This window comes from Temnothorax nylanderi, unplaced genomic scaffold, assembly GCF_030848795.1.
Source record: "Temnothorax nylanderi isolate EJ_2023f unplaced genomic scaffold, tnyl_v1.0 TNYL_tig0023_pilon, whole genome shotgun sequence".
Classification (NCBI taxonomy): Eukaryota; Metazoa; Arthropoda; class Insecta; order Hymenoptera; family Formicidae; genus Temnothorax; species Temnothorax nylanderi.
Genome location: NW_027249085.1, coordinates 1,441,515 through 1,457,445, shown reverse-complemented (window position 1 = coordinate 1,457,445; position 15,931 = coordinate 1,441,515). Strand labels below are relative to the sequence as shown.

Below are 15,931 nucleotides of genomic sequence, written 5' to 3'. Positions count from 1 at the left end.
ATAATACCGACAATAAAAACGCTAGTCAGCGGCGCTAATGAGAGAAGTCGTCGAGAGAAGCCGTTAAAATCCCATCATGTATATGCGACATTCTTTTTCACTTTTTCTAACATTTATCTGTCACCAGTAAAAGTATAAAACCTATAACGTGTTCGACACGTGCCTTAATCCTTCAATCCACAGTCTCATCCGTTCTGAATAAATAACAAACGACCTCATCTATCTCTTCTTTTTATCTTCTTTTTGTGAACGGTAAGACACGTTGCATATTCATCGTAAGTATTAAGTAAATTATTTTGTATTATCGTATAATGTTTTAAACATATATACATCATTATTTTATATTTCGCGTTGTATAAGCCGTTGTCGACGAAGCTTGATAAACCGATGACGCTCGACATGACAAACGCAGAAGATAAAAATTCTAGGTCGGATCTGCGGAAAGTAGTCGACAAAAGACCTCGTCCTATCGAGGAGCCTCTCGTAAAAAAATTGAGGTACGTAAGCGTAGTCAGGGATTGTTCCTGGCCGAAGACGGATGTCTCTGGAAGGACCAGAAGCAATTTGCGAGATAGCGATTCAAGATAGGCATGGTTCTCAGCCGGTTCTTTTTCCTTTTTTTTTTTTCGACTTTCTGCTCTTCTCGTCCACTTCCGCCGTTCGAGAAACGGCTTTTCTAATTCGTTCGACGAACGGTTGCGGCGCGGCGCGGCGGCGACACGACGGTGAGATTCTATTCCATGCTGCAATTCAAACTTAATAAAGCGTCATGCACATCAGCTGACATTTTTCCGAGTGGCGGAAGACGTCGAAAGGGAGCAAAATGGCGGAATTGAATGCGTTGAATGCTCATTTAACAGCATCGCTGCTGCATTTCGAGTCACTGGGTAGGAGGGTAGGAGGGTGTAGGAGGGACACAGAGAGACCTATCGTCATCTACAACCACTATCGTCGTGGAATCCTTAATATAGCACGCGCACGGATAAGAAGAGGAGGGTGGAGAAAGGCTGAGAATGGCACGCGGGGGGGAGCTTCGTTTAGAGCTGAAAATTGCGCGCCAACGATGCCGAAGTGTGAGAAATGCCTCGTCGGGAATCGAGATAATGGCTCCGCGGCCGTGATGCCTTAATATCGCGACGCGCTGAAAATGATTAATTATTTTGAAATTGATCGAATATCGCAAATGGGGGATTCATTAATTCGTGAATTTATGTGGCGCGTTGAATCTCGAAATTACGCACCCTCACAAATTAAATTTTTGAATGAAGGAGATGTATAAATTATAGATCGTCAGTAAACCAAAGTATGTTAATTACTGAGTAATGTGATAGGAATTTTCTTATTAAAAATATGTACTATTTAATACATATATATGTTAGACGCATGGTTTAAAGACAATAGATTCATTAATCACGCGATTAGGGTGGTACTCGAGCTGGAAATTCGGATCGTGCATGCAGGACCTCGCAGATTCACCTCGCTGACCCCATCGGGGTCAAAAGAAAATTCTGGTTGACTTGTCAAGTAAACCAGTGTGGTATGCGGCTGTGGCCTAAAGCAGTTTATGCATCGATTAAGTTCTTAGCCCTTTGAATGTCGTTCGCGTGTACAAAAACTCCTCACTGAGTCGCAAATTATTTTATTTGCGAAATATAAATCCTGTTTTTTAAGAGAAATTTAAAAAAAAGTAAATTACACTAATTGAGTGTAAAAATTTAAAAAAATGTAATCCAAAGTCCAAAGAATTGTATTTTAAAATATTAAAATTCTTATTAATAAATTTGTTAATTTAGAACCATAATTTATAGCACGTCTAAATAAGATATCTTGAATCAACTCCGTTCCATACGCTCACGTACAAACGAACATTTTCATGAAATTTTTCTCATTTTTTACGAGCATGAGGTAATCAAACCAAACAATTGTGCGTCGACGGAAGAATATACGTCTCAAGTGTTATAAAACTTAATTTAAAAAATATTGTTTAGCAGCTAAATATTGATGCACCAAACATCTATTGGCGCACCCGACTATACGTGTCGCCTAAATTTCGTATTTTATTGCTCTCGCGCTTGCAATTATATCGTGCCATGCAAATGATCTGACCGAATTAGTGGCATCCAATTAATTAATACTACCTAGCCGCACCAAAACGATCGATCGATTCACCATCACTGTCACGCAGAGTGATCGCTGCTACTGCAATTAGCATAATCGCGGCGGCGGTCATGATGGTATCGTTCAATATTTTCGTTTACCGACGATCCGACAGCTGTCTCGCCATGTTTCCATTGTATTGGCTGTTTGAAGAATGATTAGCTGAAGTGGACACTAATACAGGCAGGTACTTTTTCATATTTATTCAGAATCAGATTAAATGAAATTTTAAGTGAAAAAGAGATTTATCTTCATATTGTCTTCTTTTCTACTTTTTAGGATTTTTTTTTAACTGTCGAGTCTTTTTCTGTACCTCCAAATTGTATTTATAGTTATTATCGTTGACTAGCGAGTTATGTTAATTAACTAAAGTTCGTCCGAAATCTTGGCGTTCCATTATCCTGGTATTAGTTATCTGCGATAGTCATACAGCAAACTCAACGACGTTCGATCGAAGAAAATCCTCCTACCTCCGTAAACTTCTCACCAGAGGCTCTCTCTCGACTTTGATATTCTCATCTTCGTTCGTACCCGTCGTAGTCGTCGATTTTGCCTTTCTTTTTGTCTTTGTTTCTTACTTTGAAAATGTACAGCTAGGTCTAGAAAGTCTCGTAAACCTTGCAGCTCGCGGAACAAAGAAAAATGACAAGAAACTAAGTTGTAACCAACATTTAGCATATATTATTTGAGAAGTATCAAACAGAGAAATAATTCTTACGTAAACAAAAGCTTTAAGTACGATTTGCAAGTAGATTGTAGAGAAAATTATTCTCGCTTATATAGCCGAGAATAACAACTCTGGAAATTATACGTGATTCATCCGCTTAAACTTTCAAAGTTGAAATATCGTGGACAATATATAGCTCGAATTAAATGAGAGGAAACGAAATTAGAGTTTGATGCGACATTTGCAAACACGGTTACATTTCGACGAAATCTAGTTGGCTTTAACTGCCAATACGTCATCATTACGGCTCATTTTGCGAGTTACAATGGGATGGGATCTCCTCTTACATTCTTCACTCAGAATCGCCAGGCTAGCACTGCCCTTTTTATATTATTCAGACAAAAGGTCTTAGTATACGGGACGCTCCTGAATTCTACCGCTATAGGAGATCCTAAAATAAATTACCTCATTTCAAGCCCTGCCATGATACTACCGTGCCATAAGGATGGCTCGAAATCTCCCTACATATGTCTCACTCAGCATTGTCGGAAGTGATAATACATAACAATATTTTTATAAATTACAATCGGTAAACGGTCTCGATGTACCAGGAGAGTTTCAAAAGACTGTACATAAAAGATTTTGATGGCTTATTTCTCATGTAACATCGAACGAAGTATCTTTCAGATTATTAGATGAAGTCAGCCTATTTTTATCGTTAACTAACTTCGAACCTAAAATGGTATTTTCTTGTAAAAGTGGAGGAAAGAATTTTCATTATCTTAAATTAAAAATAATAGAAATAATATATAAAATAATGCAGCGAGGCAGATGTAAGAGTGGGAGGGAAAGAAAGAAAAGAGAGAGGACGCATTATCGACGAATAGAAAGAGAAAAGGAGAAAAAGGTTGATTAAATTTCCAAGTCTGTAGCTTATCATATTCCTTACATTTCTTCCCTTGTTCGCGTTTTTGCTGCGCTTATGAAACTAACTCGACCCTTCTAATGAAATTATGTAAAAGGTGGACGAAAATACTTGTCGCATCGCGACAGTGACCAGCTACACTACTGAACGAGATATCGTGTTGTAAAAAAGTATGATACATATATTATTACAAAACTATTTATTGGTACAATCCACGGTAATATTTTCGTGAAGAAATCAATCATCACGAAATCAATAGCACATTTTGCTTTTCTTTTATTGTTTTAATTATTTGTCGTTCTATTTACATTATGATTACTGTATATTTTTATTATATCATCATAGTTTTGCTAACGCCTCACTTTTTGCGTATGCATCTCTTGCTTTTTTGTGCTTTTTGTATTCAACTGTCTTGTTAAAAACTAATTTTATACGAACACAATAAAGTTATTTCTTTTTTTTTTCTGAAACATGTGTTTCCTCTCCGCCCCAACCCTCTACCCGAACCCTGTCTCATATTTTTGTCCAATATGAATTTTCCGCGTTGCGCAAAGTGTGACTCGCATATTATCTGGGCATTCTGATCAGCTTTCTAAATAACGGTTTTGTGCCCACGTGACCATTCACGCCGCGAGCCGTGGCCGATGGCCGTGGTAAGAGTGGTTGCAAACTGTTTCGAACTATCGACAGAAGTTTCCGCCTACCAGACGGGATTTAATTAAATATCGCTAAACGTAGCGGCCGTATGTAATGCAGAATCGCTATAAATCGACTCGCATAGAAATACACGTAACTCGGTCGCGAGAATGGCGGCGAAAATTTCAATACCCGCGTGGAAAAAGCAGTGCGTTTCAGATGGAACTTCCGCGTAATGTACGTCCGATAAAAAGTTTGCAATATGAGAAATTCCGTCTCATCATATTTTTAGCATTGGTAATCGATGTTTTTAATACTAAAGGATAAATCATTCAATGAAACTTAATGGAATATTACGAAAGCGTGACGCGACTCTTATTACAGAACAGATTTAAGAAAAAAAATATACCAATAACCAGATAACAAGAATTTCTCAGTTAAGCAGCTGAAAATTATGGAATCTCGCGTCATTGTTCGCGTTAAAATTTTCTATTTTTCCTCCTGCTCGCCGTAACGCGGAGTTATTTCTTGTAAAATCCCCTATGAGATTTTTAACGAGCCAAAACTGGAACGATCGATCGGCGGTACGACCAACCGCAAAAACGCAAGCACGAAATATATCGAGCTTTTTTTGCTCGTTCCTCCGACAGATTGCACCGCCATACGTTCCTCGTTTTCGTTCCCCTATCACATGACAAATCGTTAGTCAAATATTACGAAACGAGACTTCAATTAAAGTAGATGCACTGCCGGATTGCAGAACAGTGATTATTCGTTAATAATTTCGTAGAATAAAATTTTTTCGTTATTAATATCAAACGATACTGCAGCAAAAAATGTAAAATTTGTGCCTGGTATATGAAACATAGATATATGTGTAGCAGCAATATTTTTTTCATTTAATGAAATTCAATCAAATTAACTAACGAATCTTTAAACGTTTATTCATTTAATCGACGGCGGCGCATTCGCTCCCGCATTTTATCAATAATATTCTACATTTAGCGAATAATTTGCAAATACAGGAACGTCAAATATTTAATTATTAAATTGGCTTGTATTATATTGACACGTTACTTAAAATTCTGATGTTATTGTGGAAAATATTGCGATACAAATTATTTTAGGTCAGTTCCACTATTTTCCGCAATTTTCCAATTTCCAACATTAAATATCCCGAGAAATAAACCTTGAATGCCAATTTAAATAAAGTTCCTTTTAAATAAAGTTCACTTGAAATTTATTGAAAACGCTTTTAAATTATGTATATGGAAAAATCGCCAGACAACGATGTTCGTTTTAAAAACCAGGCACATTTATTTCGATCAAATAATTAAAATTTGAAAATTCTGCAGTGCGTAATTTCACGAATGGCTCTTACAATTAGTGAAATCGTTCGATACAATCGATGCTGTCCCAACGCTCAGAAGTAATTGTATCGCAACAAGTATATCGCGCGTGAGGAAATCGTTAACGACGAGCGAAAGTTCCGCAATTAAGGTATCTTGCCTCGTGCGAGTGTGTGACATCATTACACTAATTATCTCAGGCAACTGCGTAATTGTATTTGGAGCATAAATTACGATCTCTGTATGCTGTGCGCGGTCGAAATTGTCCGGAAAATTTGTGCCGAACTGCGACGTTGCAACGCGACGCCTTGTATACGTGTTTCTCGAGGTCTTCTCGATCTCCATTTTCAACGAAAATCCGCATTATTTTCGAAAACAAATTTCTGTCGAGGGATGAGGGATAGCCGCGCTATTACGATGATTCGTCGAAATGTCTATGTTGTCCCCTCGAATAAATCACGAAGCGCATAATTAATAGGGGCGATTGTCTGTCACATCGCGATATCATCGGATAGTCCAGGTTATCGATTGAATGGTAATGTCCATAATAAACATCGTCATTAATTCAAGTATAGTACTTGCTAAAGGCCGGTAATACACGTCGTTATCGGATCACGTACTTAACGTTGAGAGCTGAAAAATTGCGGCAAGTTAATCGAATCAATAAATCTTTAAAGCAAAAACAATTATATGAAAAACAATTTAATTGTACCCTACGCTCTTATCGAGAAATCTCATCCATCTATCTCTCTTTCGTTTCGGCATTTCATCGACTCAACGTAGTTAGGTTTCGGTACCATAGATCGCGGTCGTTCGATTAGCGGGATTTCAATTAACCTATGTGGACAACGAAAAAGCTACCGGAGCTTCGGAGTAAAGGACAGGGGAGGGGAAGAGAAGAGAGGTGTGACTCACGCGACCCAAACTTCTAAATGCGGCTCGATTTGCAAAACCGTCGTGAGCTTTCATTGAACCCGGCTGCAGCAATTGAGGTCTGGGTTGCCGATTCTTCTTTTCCACTACTGTCCGTCCTAATTTCCCTTTCCCCTTTTAATCACTGTCGCGTTCGTCCGCGATTCATCTTTATTCTTGTATTTTGTTTAGCTCAATATATGTATATAGCCTCCATATAGATCTATATAAATATACATATATATATATATATATATATTTATTTATTTATGTATAAATATGTGCATACATATTTTATACTTGCTTTATACTATTTTGAAAGAATGAGAGAAAGTTTTCCCGAGGCATGTATAGAATACAAGGGGGAAGGAAGTTTACCGCTCTACGTCATGTCCATCTATTCTATTATATAAAACTCTATTCTCCCCTGCATTTCTCAAATGGACGAAGAATTCAAAGTAGATGTCGAGTTCGCGATTTGTGAGGAAGGTCCCCATTTTCCCCGCTTTCCCCATTATGGATTCCCCGCGACACGCTTCCCCGCTTCGTCGCACACGAAAGCTGAAACTTTCGCTTAATGACAGAAGTTTTATTGCCGGCCATCGTTCAATCCGCCGACATCCTAGAAGCGAACGAACGAACGAACGCGGCGATGCGATTCGTCTCGCGAGTACCTACGTCTTCTATCATTTCCACCCAACTTCCAACCGCGATTGCGGTCGGAATCTGAAAATGCCAATTTTCATATTAACGAAAACTAATCGCCCCAATCAACGATTAATAACATTTCGCGAAGATTCGGATTCCGTTATGGCCGTTGTTACAGATATATGTGCACATTGTTACAGGAAGCGAAAGAGAGAGAAACAATATTCGTATCGAATATCTCTGTATCATATTCTATGTTGCGGTTAAAATTTTGCATTCTTTATCATGCTCTTTGCATATTTAACTTCTAAAAGAGGCACTCTACATATTTTGGAAAACTCTGTATTGAATGATGTATTCGTTGGAAATGCTTTAAGCTTTAAGCGTTGCGCAACAAGGAAATTACCCGTATAGAGAATTTCCGAAACATAATAGCTCTAACACAACGGTAAACACGAACGGGGCTCCGTATCCAACCGTGGGCGAAGTCTATGCGCGTATGCGAAGATAGCGCAATTTTACTGCAGATGCTCGCGGCCGTAATAGCTGCGAGGACTGCTACGGTAGTTGCACGCTGATCCATCCGGTTTTACGATAATTGCATAAACGAAACGTGCTGATACACAACGTGCCAAGCATAACGCTGTTCAACACAGTGTATTTTTATTCTTAAAGATTTCGGACTACTCGGTCACCTCATATATATGTTTCAAGTGGATGATTTCATCCAGAGCAGATGGAGAGAATAAACAAACAATTTCTAAAATAATTTTAATATTTGAATTCTCATCTTTTTCTTCGAGAAAGGTAAATCGAATCACGTTTCATGTCAAAATAATCGAGTGGCGTAATATTCCGCTCTGAGTCTATGCAAGATGGCGGCAAACAAATTTGCAGCGAGTCACGTCTTGCTGAAACTGGCGTGGATAGAAAGGAATTCCGAGGAGTCTTTAAAACGTTTCCTTTTACAGTTACGATTGAATTTTATCGTGGAAGCGGCGTTCGTGATCGCGAAAAAACGTTTAGCTTGAAATATTCGCGTTTTCGGATTTTTACAGACGCATTGAATATTACGGTTTATTTTCCTCGTTTATACAATATCTGGATTGAATGTGTTTATATACATATGTGTAAGATATGAAAGATGTCACGAGATAATTCGAATCAGATGAAAAATAAATTAGCCAATAAGACTTTTATCGTAAAAAAATATAATTTGCGATACGTTTGAAAAGAAAACTCTTTAAAATCACTTACCCTTAACCGCATTGAGCTTGTTCCCGACCATCTGCTTCGCCACAAACGCAGCCATTTTGTTACTTTCTGATTATCACACCGCTATCAAAGTCACAGAAACCTGTAAACGAAGATTGAAGCTAGTTATTTTATGCCTTTTATCTTTCCAGTAAAATATTTATATATTTTCTTGCGTTAATTGTTTATGTTAATTAACTATTAATTTTTTATTATACTCCTACTCTCGTGTAGTCCTTGTACAATTTATTTATCATAAAAACGATTTTTATAGGGTGATGAAATTCCTTGTTTCATAGATACGTTATACAATAGTTTCTGGTTGTAATTTTCTTTTATAATCGCATGCAAAATAGTTTGCCATAAGGTTTTATGTGAAAAGCTGTTATTTTAATTATCACTTATTATTAAATTTTTCTCAGAATGAACTACATATATATTCTTTCTTCTTAATTAGGTTATTTTTAATCTTTTGCTCATGACTGTATTTTATCTTACTTGAATTTAGTACTTCCATTTACTTTTATAAGTATAATATTTATTTTAATAAATTGTTTCTTTAATTTATCAGTAGTATAGCAGCCAAGAGTTTGTTTTTGTGAATAATTTAGCTTGCTTAATATTCAAATAAATATTCCTACTTTTAATTATCCCTTTTATTTTTTGCTATATAAATCTGCATTTTTTAATTTATCAATTTCCTTGTCTTTAATTTTTAATTATTTAATAATTACTTAATTTATGTTCTGATAGACCTTTGCATTTTTCAAACCTAAAATCTGCCGTAATTTACCATTTAAATCATCGAAGTACGTGGTTATGATTATGAAAAATGTAACAACTTTCTTCTATATAATACGTGTATATATTTTCTTTTCTAACTTCGTGCTTCAGCGTTGAAATGAAATATGCTTCCCAAGAGATGATGTTGCCCCTGATGCCCGCTGACGAAAGTATTTTAATCTTATGTCATACACACACGTCGCGCACAGTATCGGAAGTAGCCTTTCCTGTTCCGTTACGTTGACATTTCATGTATGAAATTTGACGGTAAAATAAACGTTACGTCACGAAATTGAGCCTGCTGAAAGTGCAGATTCCTGCGTCGCTTAAATTTTTTGGAAACTTATAAAGATGCTTATATCAAACAGAAAACAGGAATCTTAAACTCAGTACGCGTATCACCACATTTCTTTGTAACTTTATAACATAATTACATAACACACAATATAGCCGGTGGAGATGGTTCGGCTGAACAATGAAAGAAGGGATCAATAGAGAAATATAAGGGGATAGACAAGAGAGGAAGGGGAAGGAAGAAAACCGGAGCCTGGAGAAGATGACGCCAGTGAAACGGCGTCGAGACGTCTCGGCGCCTGTTTCCCAACCGCCGACCTCCGTGATTTTCCAACAACACGCGACAATTTATGCCCCAGCAATGAGTGACAGAGGGTTGCTACCCACGTGCACGCACCTTTTTTCTTATTAATGACATAACGCACTCCTACTTCCTGCTATAAGAAATTTTCTCAATCGGCAATTTATTTCATGTAGTATTAATAATATATTTTTTAAATATTTCTGTTTTTTTATTCTTGCAAGTATATAAAAAATCTTATGTTATAAATAAAGTTTATTGACTGAAAGTATGCTAATTATTAATGTAAATTTTATTGTGACTTCAGTTAATCATTAAGGTAGGCACAAGCACTGCAGATGTATAAACACTTGAATAAAAATATATAAAACTGGTCATAAAATAAATATGTATCTTTGCAAACGTATAGAAGTAACAAATCAGAAAGCGCAAGATAGATGCAAAATTTTCATCATATATAGCTTTGCAATGTAATTTCGTGCTGCGCGTCGTTAAGGGTCAAAGTGGGAGCTTGCTGAAGTACCTCTTAGAGAGAGGAACACAGAGGAAAGGGTTACATGTATATCTCTCATCTCAGAGAACGAAGCGCATGCCTCGTTAGGACAGCTACAACCTGGACAGAGCTCGATCCCTTACTCTAATCTATTTAATGAAAGCGGCCGGTAGAATCTTCGATTCGGTCGACGTTTCAACTTCATCTTGAAACGCAACAATGGTTACAAATAATTAATGGGTCTGTAAAATTACAATTATAGTCTATATTTCTATAAAATACCTACTTATTATTATCTTTATTACAGATATTCAAGTTTTAATCTATAATCACTAATTTCTCGAAACTGTAACGCGAGAGATCAATTTGAAGACTACGGAATTGTATTTAATATTAACAAAACTATTGGAAATGATTACTTTTGAGGGGGGGGGGGGATTCAAAAACTTAATTTTTATTAAACTCATCTGAATTATTCTGCCGTAAAAATTCGACATATAAAAATTATTGAAAAATGGTGATCACATTAAATTTCTCATAATTTGGATATTTCAAATACTATACTTTTTTTGTTGATATCATTATCTCTCCCATCTCCTCGATTATATAAAAGATAGCTACTAGGAATGCGATTTGTACATGATTGCGGTATCGATAAAATATGCAAACGGCTCAAAGGATTTCACGGTTTAGTGGCTACCAGGAAATGGAGAGTATAATAGGCAACAGGCGCAGTTCTCGTGGATGATGTGGAAAGAGTTGATTGATAGCTAATAAAAACCGACTGGCCCGTGAATATCACGTGCACCCACGAGGATTTTGTATATAAGTATCGCTGGAAACCGCTAGAATAATTCAACGACGACGCTTTAAATTAACATAAGATTACATGCGATAGAGATATATATCTGTTCAGATTGGAGCTAAGTTTATTCATCCATTTAAAACATTATCACGTTTTCCTAGATCAACTGAATTCAACAGCCAATTCTCAATACTCAGGATTTTAATTTTACGATATTCAATATAGTGTTACATCCCGCGAAAAATCTTAGGCAAGTTGTGATATTACTTGCAATCTAGAAAGAACTTAACTCTGATACTCAATTCATCAAGTTGACATTAGGAACTGATACGACACGCACAAATACTCAAGTACGATGCTCGATCAAATTACGCCGCATCATCCCGCTAAGTAAGAAGTCATGTAAAGGGATCAACTGTCAGCGCAATCAATCGATCCATCACTGGGATCTAGATTGAGCTGTTGTTAACAGCAAGAAAACTCCAAGATATTTTATTCTCCACTGTATTTCTGGGTAATCAGGGAGTACGCGGTGTTTGTAGACACAACAGTACACAATGCGTGCGAAAGCAATTGCTACTCCACCATATATTAATCTTACTTACTCGCGCAAGGTGCATTTTACATCTCACGTACTTCGTTTTACACCCTACGTGCTTCTTTTTCATTGTGTTTGCGGAATATGGGTTTTTCATACGAGCGAAACGCCCGCGCCGCGACGCCGACGTTTAACTTGAAAAGTTCAACCATCCCAAGTCTAGACTGCTTCGACTTTTTATTAATGAATCAACTTCGTATTAAGCCAAATATAGCAAAAGTAACTACTGTAATTAGACATGGACGATAAATCTAAAGAAATGCTTAATTCTTAAGAAATAAGAAATCTTATGCTTAATTAAATATATGATTTTCTTAAGTACACGTAACACACTACACCGCCACACCAAAAAATAATATATTAAAATATTTAAACATCCAAAACAAAATATGCAGCATCGCAGTATGCACAATCTTATTAAGATACATAGTTATTTAATTACAATATACATTATCATGTTCTCATTAAAAGTTGAGATTTGCCGTTGAAAATTTTTTCAATTTTTTCACTTGCTAATTTTCTGACCAAATAATTTTGTTCTATTGATGATTACAAGATCCTTTTATATTTCTAATTGGATATATCAACATATAGGCAATCCATAATCTTTTCCTATTTTGTATAGAGAAGTCTCTTATTAAAAATTATTTAACGATCAAATTAATATAACTAATAAACACACAACAATCAAGCATTTCTTTATAAGATCAAACAAAACATGAAGTTAAATCTACTATAACATTCCGTTAGACATTGCGTCGTATCCATATCCTTAATTGAAAACAGACGAGAGCATTTAAAAAAGTAGAGAAAAGTTAACAAAACAAGAAACTTTATCCAGTTCACTTATTGAATTTTAAAATAGCTGGAATATTTTATACTCGTGCGAATAAGAGCAATTCCACAATAAAACGACATTGCAACAGCAAATGTCGTATCTGCGAAATACACGCGACTCAACATTAGCCCAAACTGCCAGCGAGAACAGAATGGAAAAGGACACAGTTGCATCGTTGGATTTCTCGGTACATGGCGCACACTGCACAGTGCCCGAGAGCGCATTTCTTATTAACGCTGTTCATCCAGTCACCGGGATGCCGGAATTTCCAGCCTGGCACATCCCATGCATTTTACGCGTGCGGTCGACTGCAACGAAAAACTTGCTTACGTCACTCGCTGTCGAATTCAGCTCACCCCGTCACCCCGTCACGATTTTTCTCTCCTCCTCTCAAACATTCTTTCACTTCTCGCAAACGCGTCTCCGTCCTTTTCTCTTTCCCTTCCACGAGAAAAATTAAATTTTTCTCAAATTTAAATTCAATTGAATAACGCAAAGGACGAAATAGAAGTATTGTAATAATCTACGCGGCACCTTTTATGCAAACACAACAAAAGGTTAAATCCATATTTCATCTAGATGGTTAACAAAATCCTGCGAATCGCATATAATCGCGCTTTCAATCGTGTACATACGTTTGACATGTCGCAATGATTAATAAAAAAATGAACGTGGTTAGCAAAGTTGAATTACGGAAAGCAAACTTCACGTATTAACTCCACTCGCAGTTTCCAAAGTAAATGGATTCACCGATGTGGATAATGCGGCAAACACCGAAAAATCCCGGGAACTGCTGACCATTGCAAGAGGAGTGTTCCTCAATTAGCATAAATTTCAAGCGGAGTACGAGCAGAGAAAGAGAGAGAGAGAGGGGGGGGAAGAGAGCGAAAGAGATAATCTAGTTTATGAATAGATAGGAAAACGAGATGAATGCGTACTCGAATAACCATGCAGTTTCCTTTCAAATAACCACCGATTGTTTCACTCAATGAAATACAGAGGTATCTCTTAATTGAATTATTGACATGAAGAAAGGAATAAGCTTACTTATAGTAACGCTGAGAAACCTAGAGAGGCCATTGAGAAGCAAATAGTCTGGAGTGCGATACAGATACAGATACTTTACAATATAGGATACATTTTGCTTCGTGTTTTCTCTCTCTCTCTCTCCTTTTTTCTCGCTATAAATATGTACTTTTCTTTACACCTTCCATCAAGAATAGATTTTTCCGTATAGTCGATTGTTTTGCTATTGACAATTACACAAAGTGAAGTGTACAATCGACAGCTTACGATCATTTTTATTAGTTTTTGCGTACAATCTTCTGTGAAATTAATTTTCCCTTTTACCCACACAAAACTGTCCGTAAACATTAACAGAACTGTCACTATATTTGCCGTGAAGATATACGATTTTATTACGCCTCTCTCCCATTCACATGTTATATGTAACCCGTGCAAGATTACAAGATTGTTGTAGCGCAAATTTAACGTGATTGCGTTGGCGTCAATTCAAGCGTATTTGAAAATCGAACAAAGCGGAACGAAAGTAATCCGAAAACGCGAAGCGCAAACCGCTAACGTGTGTGAAACGAACGGCGCGGTCGACGATAATAAAATTTATCAGCGGTGTTACCCGGATTCGCAATACGGACGAGTCTGTTGGATTACAAATGCACATTTGCACGATATTACAGCAGTTTTTATCGATAGCACTGGCACTCGGTCGCTTGTGCGGAATGAAATTTTCAATTAAAAATTGATTTAACTTTTAAAAATAGCTTAATGAAAAAATGGTCAATCTGGCTAACTTCAAACATGACGCAAACAGGATACGAGGGGATGTTATCGCGGCATATATTATTATTTAATGATTATCGCAAAGCAATTTTATTTCATGTATTTAATTTTTGTATTTGTCAAAGTTCAGATTCTATATACAATGCCGACGTTAAGTTTGCGCTGAAAACGACACGTGTCTCACGACGCTGTAATTATAATCAACAGTAGAATAAGATAAGCTATATTGAATGACGTCGGTGTCAAGAACGTCGTGTGGGGGAACTTCAGACCGCCCGCCGCCGCGCCGGGCGGCGCGTTTTCGTCGGTGAAACATTCTCTGTAATTACGTGCGAGAGAAGAAAGCACGACGTATATTTAGCGAGGCGAGAGGAGTGAAAACACAGGTAGTACTTTTAATGACGACCTGATCTTTTATTCTTCCCGAAAGCAATCTATATCAACGATCGCGTCGTCGGTTTCCGAGCCACGGCGACAGAATGACAAAATGGAATGCGGATTGTTTCTACCTGTGCCAAGTACTACTGAACTTTCGCACTGCAAATGACAGGCTTGATGATCGCATCGTATTGTCGTCACTTGTTGCCAGCGCATTATTACTGTTTTATAACATGTCTTACAATATTACCTCGCGTCTCATATCCGGTGTTCTGCACCACGCATCGTGCAACGTGTAACTTCAGCTAGTTCGGGCGCTCGTTCTATATGGATAATGTACACAAAAAGTCGAGGAAGTCTCATCAGAGTAATTTCTCTCTAGCTAGATAATGCTCTACAGCGAGTAAGTGTAAAGATTTACGTATGAAGATATAATGAACTACTACGCTTTTATGGAAGTGGAAAAATCGCAATAAAATATTAAAATATTAACTGATTTTAAATTATTATATCGTCGGATAACGTTGAATTATAGAGAATATCTCCTGTTAGATAATTGAACAAGAAATATGCTGTAATTATAAGATGTTTCATACAATAAACTTTTATGTCTGTTACCAAAACACATCGATCCGGGCGTAAAATTTGACACACAAACATAAAGTTTAATGGGATAGTATCTGCAGCAGCTTTCCTCTTCTGTGACGCATTCTGCTCTAAATGTGTCTGCTAAAACTTGAGGAAGTTTACTTTCCCCGCGTACGAAAAAGGCGAGATACTCGGGTTATCGAGGCAGTTGTGTGTACATATGCTCAATATTTTATAAACAGCGTAACCTTTCTCTCTCTTTCTTTGCGCTCGGAAGCTTCTTCGGTAAGCTTAGTATATACCGAACACATAAAGTGTGTGTTGCTCTTATTGGTTGAGTTTTGCAAAGGTTTCTTCACTACGAAAAGCTCCGACGACGAGCTCGTGCCGATCGGCCGGAGCGAGGGAGAGGAGACGAGAGAGGAGACGTAGTTGCTACTACCAGCGCGTATTGATCTTTACTATTATTAGTCCGTCGACGGCCCCTATTAGAATTGTCAGAAAC

At 37.2% G+C, this 15,931-nt stretch overlaps 1 protein-coding gene across 1 annotated transcript in view; it reads right to left on the bottom strand.

Annotated features, from left to right (window-relative positions):
* Nucleotides 1-15,931, bottom strand: part of Cpx (synaptic transmission protein complexin) — a 114,124-nt gene that overhangs the window by 73,025 nt on the left and 25,168 nt on the right. Inside the window, exon 2 of the mRNA XM_071700818.1 lies at nucleotides 8,552-8,651. Coding sequence (XP_071556919.1) covers nucleotides 8,552-8,606 — 55 coding nt within the window. The 5' untranslated portion in view covers nucleotides 8,607-8,651. The remainder of the gene's footprint in view (nucleotides 1-8,551; nucleotides 8,652-15,931) is intronic.